At 43.8% G+C, this 7,958-nt stretch overlaps 1 protein-coding gene across 1 annotated transcript in view; it reads left to right on the top strand.

Annotated features, from left to right (window-relative positions):
- Nucleotides 1-546: 546 nt before the first annotated feature.
- MOCS1 (molybdenum cofactor synthesis 1) overlaps nucleotides 547-7,958 on the top strand; it is a 37,264-nt gene continuing 29,852 nt past the window's right edge. The window contains exon 1 of the mRNA XM_007939429.2: nucleotides 547-669. Coding sequence (XP_007937620.2) covers nucleotides 547-669 — 123 coding nt within the window. The remainder of the gene's footprint in view (nucleotides 670-7,958) is intronic.

Raw genomic sequence — 7,958 nt, 5'->3', positions numbered from 1 at the left:
AAGAATGTAACCAATGTCACTGATCAGAATCTATACCGTTTGGGGTCAGTCAGATTCCGATTTATAGGAAACTATGAAATGGAGTGGTATATTTTCACCAAAAATAAAATAAAACAGCCAGGAAAACTCCATGGAGTTCATAGGGTCTCTATGAGTTGGAATGGACTCCAAGGCAATGGACAACAATCACCACCAATAGCGACCCCTCCTTGGGTTTCCGAGGCAGTATCACTACGGAAGTAGGATTGCCCAACCTTCCTTCCGAGGAGTGGCTGGTGGGTTTGAACCACCAGCCTTCTGGTTAGCAGTCATGTGCCTTAGGCACTATGCTACCAGAGCTCCCTTAAACAATCCAGGGGGGTAAAAAAGGCAGAGAGAATGGACTACATCTCCCAGAAGGCCGCGCGGCGCAGCGCTCCCGCCGATTGGCTGCGCGGGCCTCGCCCCACGCAGCCCTGCCGAAATGACCCAAGGCAGTGGGCCTCGGGATAGTGAGCTGCAGAAGTTGGTTGTTCTGGGGAGGCTCACTCCCGGTCAGCAGGCCAAATGGCGGCCAGGCCTGTGTTCCAGATGCTGTGGCGGGTCCTAAGGACCAGCGCCCGGAGCTGCAGCTCGGGGGCTACGGGGACACAGCTCCATCCCGGAGTGTCCTCCCAACCTGCCGCGGAGGTGAGCCCACCATGCCCGTATCCACACCTTCCTGGGAGAGCCCCTCCCAGGCAAGCTGCTCCTTACTCAGAGAAGTACCCTGGCCCGTCTTTGGCGGCCGTCTCTGGGAGGAGGCACCCCTGGGTGCTTAGTAGAAGGGTGCAGTGGGGATGGAATGATTTTCTCTTGAAACTGCCAGTCTCATCTGCTAACTACCCCAGCGGAAGGGGCTCCCTGCCCACCTAACCATGCGCACAGCCCCCACTCCCTCGTGTGAGTATCTGCCAGAAATGGAGTAACAAGACTTGGACTTTGGGTCCAGTGAGGTGTGTAATTAGTATCCCCCTCAGCCCACCCCACACTGAACTTCTTCTTTAAACCCTTTCCTCCCTATGCCGAGTGGAGGTTGTCTGTGTGTGATCAGGTGTCTCTGTGACGCTGCTTCACAGTGTATTACTATCTAAAAGTGTCACCTCGGTAGTCACAAGGCTCTGTGACCCATTCTTCACGGACTCTTGACCCTTTCTCTTTCCGTCTTCATTTCCCTTGGGTTCTACCTCATTGTAGAACAGAACAGAGTAGGACCTGGGCACTTCCAGGTTCAAGATTCCGGGATCTCTTTAGGGACTGGGATAAGCGCCATCAGCCTTGACAAGTTCCCCCTCAAAGTGTTGCATGTCATAACAAGTTTCAGGTTTGTTGTTCTTTTGCCCATGTGGTCAGGGAATAATTTTGGAGAGAAGCATCTCTTTTTATTTGGAGAAACCTCATTTTATAGCCTATCTAGGTTTTTTTTTTTTTTTTTTTTTCCTCGTCTCCTGGGACTAGACTTCATGTCCTGGGAGCCACCAGTTTACTTCCAAACCAAAAACCAAACTCACTGCCGTTGAGTCGGTTCCGACTCATAGTGACTCCTCCTTGGGTTTCCAAGGCAATATCACTACAGAAGTAGATTGCCCGATCTTCCTTCCCAGAAGTGGCTGGTGGGTTTGAACCGCCAGCCTTCTGTTAGCAGTCAAATGCCTTAGGCACTAGGCCACCAGAGCTCCTTAGTTAACACGCCCCCCCCGCCCCCTTTTATTGTTCAGTGAGGAAGAGGACCTCAGTCTTCACTTGTTTCCCCTAAACTGAAGCCCTCTGGAAGGCCTCAGATAAGCAGGCCCCATTGCTGGGAAATGGAGAAGTTTTTTTTTTTTTTTTTTTTCCAATATGCTTAAACTCTAAACTTCTTTTGAGGGAAAAATGGAAAATAAAGATTGATGAGAGGTCTTTAAAGAACTCAACAAAAAAAAAGAAAAGAAGTCTCCACCAACCTGCTAATTTATTTGTACCTTGCATAAGAGGACTGTTGTGTCAGGTGACTTCGTACATGATCTCGTTTAGTCTTCACATTAAAAGGCTGGGGGTTTAAGTTGTTAGTTGCCAAGGAGTAGATTCTGAGGTTTTCATGGCTGAGACCTTTCCAAAGCAGATCACTTGGCGCCTCTGGTTAGGTTCAAACAGCCAATCTTTTGACCAGCAGTCAAGCACTTAGCTTTTTGTGCCATCCAGGGGCTCTTGTGATAAAAGTAGGGTCTATGATTTCAGATGGGAAAATTTCTGCTCATCAAAGTTATTAAGTACTTTCAGTCAAGTCCCAGAGCTGTACAGTGGAGGAGCAGGAATTAAAACTCCAGCCCCTGTGCTCATGTCTCCTCCTTGTGGGAAAATAAGAGAGTCTATTCTTAACGTTTCCTTTATACTGTGAGAGGAGCTATAATACAGTAGGTAAGAACGTGGACTCTGGAACAGAATCCCAGCACCACCACTTATTAGGTGTATGAACTTGAGCAAGTCCCTTTACTTTACAGTGCCTCAATTTTCTCATCTGTAAAATGGGAATAATGGTGCTTACTTTATAAGATGGTTGTGGTGGTTAAAAGAGTTAATATATATAAAACACTTAGAAAAAAGTAAGTACTGTTTTATGTAAATGTTGTAATTGTTACTCTCTTTGCCACCGTTGGCACATATGGTGGCCTGTTGGTCCTCTCCCACCTGGACATTCAGGTCAGTCATTCGTTAGCTATTTGATCACCTCCCTAGTAGGGTTATCCTCAGCAGATGAGCAACTCCCTGAGTGCTGGGTGCTCCTCTGCCTTTCGAGGTACTTCCCCACAGCGTTTAACACAGCAGCGGAATCAGCAGATATTTTTCATGGTTTGAAACCCAATTAGGGAGGGGCCATATGGAGTAGCAGACCGAGAACTGTCTCAAGTTTTCACTTTCACTCTGCCTCTAATATCACCTGGCTCCTGGGCTCAGTTCCCTCTTTTACATCTATTAAACCTAGGGGTTGGATCAGTCCATCTTTATGCAGTGAGGAAGGGTGCAGAATTGTCTTTAATAGAAACCTCAGAGGTAAGATGAGTTCCCAGAGATATATATATGGACTCTGGTGGTCTTATTTGAGATGGGAGGTGCTTGGAGAGGCAGAATGGAAAGCCACTGGGTGTTATCTTGTTTGAATGTTCAGATGTGAATATGAGAGAGAGGTGAGGTGTGGACTGGGAGCTAGCTGTTGGGGCAGTGGGAAGGGGGCCTTGGGCTATGTCCATGGAGTGATTGAGCAGCCTTTACAGGTGGAAAGGGGAGGTGGTGGTGTGTGGTTGAGGAGACAAGCCCCTTAATGCTTGAATGGGGTCTCCTGGGCAATCTGGAGGATCTACCCCAGCCAGGGAGCACAGTGCCCCTCTTTCTTTCTCTCAGATTCCATGTTGGCTTTGTTAGAGCAGCATGACCTACAGGAGAAGGGGAGAAGGTGGTTCTGGGCCAGGCAAAGGCACCCAGGAACTCAAGGGCCAGAAAGAATGAATACTCGAGCGGGTGTTTGTAGAAGGAAGCATGTGTGATAGAAGACAGGAGAAAGCCAGCCAGGGCCTGGTGTGGGGTGACACCTGGAGGGAAGGGGGATTTGTCAAGGGGCCAACTTGACTTATAGTCTGAACAGCTCCTCAGGGTCTTTGTTTCAGTGAAGTCTGACTTTCCTTGCTAGGAGCCACATAGGTATAGCTAAGTGTTTGAGTCTCAAGAGGAAAATTAAGTGTGGGGCTAGATTCTTGACTGTGTCCACTTATTTAATAGAGATTTAATTTTTATTTGAGGGTCCCCATTGTATGCATCATCCCAATACCAGGTAGTTCTGGACACTGACATTTGAATTTGGAATTTGTAGATTTTCTCCTGGATAATTCTGCTGCTTGCTGTCAAGTGTAGAACTATTTGGGGGCTGGCCTTTCCCAGTTAAAAGAAATGCCCAAGGTTAGTGACTGCTATGGGAAAGTCCTTTGCCTTGTACCACCCTGCTCAATCCTGGATGGGTAGATGAGACTTTTTTTTCCAGTTACTGTTGAGTCAGCTCTAAATCATAGCAACCCAATGTGTGTCAGAGTAAAGCTGCCCCACAGGGTTTTCAGGGGCTGATTTTTCAGAAGTAGGTCACTAGAACTTTCCTTGAAGCCACCTCTGAGTGCACTCAAACCTGCAACCTTTTTTGCAGCTGACCATGTTAGTCATTTTTACCACCCAGGGACTCCAGACAAAAGATAACCAGTAATATATGGCAACAAATAATTAGTGCCTGGTTACTAATAGTAGTACTCATAGTCCTGGGGCACTCAGACCCCAGTTGTCCTATTTTGGGTGGTGTGACAGCACGTCTGAAGCCCTTGGACTTGGGCCATCTGTCAAAGAGTAAGATTGGAAGGCCAAGATCTTTCAGGCTTGGGGAAGCTGACACAGTGGGGAAACTGGTCATAGCACACACAACTAGTGCCCCTCCAGGAACATATATTCCATGAATGAATATATGTATCTCTGAATTCTTTTAAAATAACTGCAGTGATTGTTTGTTGAATACCTGGTATGTGGCAGGAACTGTATTCTGTCATCCACTCATTCAGCTAAGCTACATATGGTTATCCCCATTTTATAGATAAGGAAACTGAGGCTTAGAGAGCTTAGGTGACTTGCTCATACAGCTGGTCAGTAAGAGAGTCAGGCTTCTCCAAAGTCTGCTTCTAACTGCATCAACTACCCCTGGATTCAAATAGCCCCTGACACTGGTTTACTAGGCTTGCAGTTCTCAGCCTGACTACATAGTAGAAAGCTGAGGCATTTGAAAAACAAACAGAGCCTGGGCCCTATCCCAGAGCAGTTGAGGTGAGGTCCTCATATCAGTCCTTATAAAATTCTTCAGGTGATTCAAATGTGCAGCTAGGGTTGAGAACCACTGTTCAGCTAAATTTTGACAGTGGAGAGCAGCCTGGAATTGATCATCATGATCTCCCCGGGCTTTGCACACCTCACCTTTCTCTATTTGTTCACTTGACACAGTGGTTCAACGCTTTCTACCAACATAGGGGATATCGAGTCAGACAGAAAGGCCTCCCATACAGATACAGAGGAACAGCTAAGGGTGTTGAGGTCCTACTACTGCTGGCACATCCTACTGTGCCTTCCAGGGTGAGGGAGGTTGCTGTCCATTCTGCCTGGTAACACCCTCTGGGTCCTGGGTTACTTTAACTGGTACTTGTATTTTTTTTTTTTTTTTCTTCTAGTGGATTTAAAAGGAGCCCTGGTGGCACAAACAGTTAAGGATTCAGCTGCTAACTGAAAGGTTGGCTGTTCAAACCCACCCAGTGACTCTGCAGGAGAAAGACCTGACAACCTGCTCCTGTAAAGATTACATCTAAGAAAACCCTATAAGACATCTCTACTCTGTCACATGGGGCCACTAGGAGTTGAAATCAACTAGAACTGTCTAGTTGTCTAACAAAAACATCAAAGGATGTAAAGGAACAGGAAAAAATCGAAAAAATAAAAGTAGGACACCTAGTGCTGGAGAGGCTAAGGGGTATGAGAATGGAGGGGGATGAAAGTTGCTATCTCCATATGTTGTTGTTGTTGTTATGTGCTGTCGAGTCGGACCCGACTCATAGCGACCCCTCCTTGGGTTTCCGAGGAGGTATCACTAGGGAAGTAGATTGCCCAACCTTCCTTCCGAGGAGTGGCTGGTGGGTTTGAACCGCCAGCCTTCTGGTCAGCAGTCAGCTTTAGGCACTACACTACCAGAGCTAGTCTTCAGCAAACCAACTTTTGAATTTGTTAAACCTCTTTATTGTGTATTTATATTTTATTTAATTATTTTTGCTCCTTTAATAACTGTCTTTGTTTCCTAGTAATATAACACAAATATCACAAGTAGGTGGCTTTAAAGAAAATAAATTTAGTTTCTCATAGTTCTGGATGCTAAAAGTCCTCACACATCAAGGTTTCAGCCACGTTGATTCCTTCCTTGTAGGTAGTCTCAGTTCTCCTCAGCTTGTAGATAGTCTTTACCTAACATCTGTCTTTCCCTGTGAGTTTGTGCCTCTGTGTTGAATCATCTCTTTTTATAACTCAGAAGTGATTTATCTTTAGGATCCAGCCTACACTGGTATGACCTCAAATGATTGATTGACTCCATTACATTAGATTGCATCATGGGAAGTGATTGCATTATGTTACATTACATTACATTATGTTCCATCATGTAAGTTATTTGCTCTGTCCAAAGCCAAATGGTTTAATCACATGAATGAATCATAACAGCATATGACCAGGACTTCAGTATATGTTTTTTGGGGGACACAATTCAGCCCATAACAATAGTTTTCACCAATTGCTCTCATAAAATTTAGTTTTAAATATTTGTTAATTTTTATTCTTATTTGTTCTTTGGTCTGTAGTGATTTTAATGTCCAGATATATGAGGATTTTTAACTTATGTTTGTATTATGAAACTTGAAATTAATTGAATGGGGTCAAAAAATTTTATCTGTGTAATACTTGTTCTTTAAATTTTATTGAGGCTTTATGACCAAGTATGTTGGTAATTTTGTATGCTTGAGAAGAATGTTTAATCTCTATTTGTTGGATGTAGAAGTTTGTATTTGTTCATTATATCTCGCTTGTTAATTTTATTGTTCAAGCCTATATGTTATCTTTATCTTAGCTTGCTTTCTTTCTGCTTGGCCTGACAATAATAAATCAGTGGGTGGATTTATTAATTTCTCTCAAGAGTTTGATTACTTTTTACTTTATATATATTGTATAGGGAGCTCTGGTAGCATAGTGCCTAAAGCACTTGACTGCTAACCAGAAGGCTGGCGGTTAAAACCCAAGGAGTCACTATGAGTCAGGTCTGACTCAACAGCACATAACAACAACAATAACATATTGTATTAGATTCATAGTTTAGACTTGTTATGCCTTCATGGTAAACTTAACCTTTAGCAATTATATAGTGGGTCCCTCTCTCCTTAATGGTGTTGCTGGTGTTAAGGTCTACGTATTTTATTTCACTGAAGCTGTATCAGCTTTCTTTCAGTTTTCTTATGACTGTGGTCTCTATTATTATCGTTTCTACTTTAAACCTTTCCTTGTCCTTATACATAAAGTGACCATGCAGATCAGCTGCCTTGATGATTTGATGGTAGCCAACAACAACAGCATAATTCAGGTATGTCTCTTATCTTGTCTTCGTTATCTAATGCTGCTATAACAGAAGTATCACAAGTGGATGGCCTTAACAAACAGAAATATATTTTCTTATACTTTAGGGGGGTAGAAGTCCTAATTCAGGGCCTGGTTCTAGTTGAAGGTCCTCGTCTCCTTTCAGCATCTATAGGCTAGACTTTCCTTGGAGATCTCCATGTGTCTTGGCATCAGTCTTCCCTTGGGTCTAGGACGTTCGCAGCACAGGGACCCTGGGTCCAAAGGACACCCTCCACTCTCAGCTCTTCTTTCTTGGTAGTAGTGAGGGTCCTCTCCTCTCTGCTCCTGTCTCCTTTTATCTCTAAAATAAAAAGTATGACTCAAGCAAGAGTATGACTTGAGTTAGAGTATGTGACATAAGTAAGGGTGTGACTTAAGCCCTAGCCAAATTGACACATATTTTTGGGGGGACACAAGTCCGTCCATGACAAGCATATAGCTAACTTTTGTTTCTATTATCAAATATAATCATCTCTGTCTTTTTTCTAGTGAGTTTAGTTCATTTCCCTTTGTTGTGATTACTGAAATACTTAGATTTGTTTCTACACTCTTTTAATTTATCATACTTGTCTCTTTTTTCTTCTTTCTGTCTTTTAAAGCATGATTTTCTTTCTTGTTCCTACCAAGACAAGAACTTTGGTACACTCTTAAGCTCTTTGATTTCTCTAACCCTCCCTTCACTCTTAATGTTGATATTTTCTAGAATTTTACTTCTGGGTTGTTATGAATAGTCC

The sequence above is a fragment of the Orycteropus afer genome, unplaced genomic scaffold (assembly GCF_000298275.1).
Source record: "Orycteropus afer afer isolate SDZICR_OR568_19922 unplaced genomic scaffold, OryAfe1.0 scaffold00059, whole genome shotgun sequence".
Classification (NCBI taxonomy): domain Eukaryota; kingdom Metazoa; phylum Chordata; class Mammalia; order Tubulidentata; family Orycteropodidae; genus Orycteropus; species Orycteropus afer.
The sequence above is the reverse complement of the archived record's forward strand: the minus strand, read 5'-3'. Positions and strand labels throughout refer to the sequence as shown.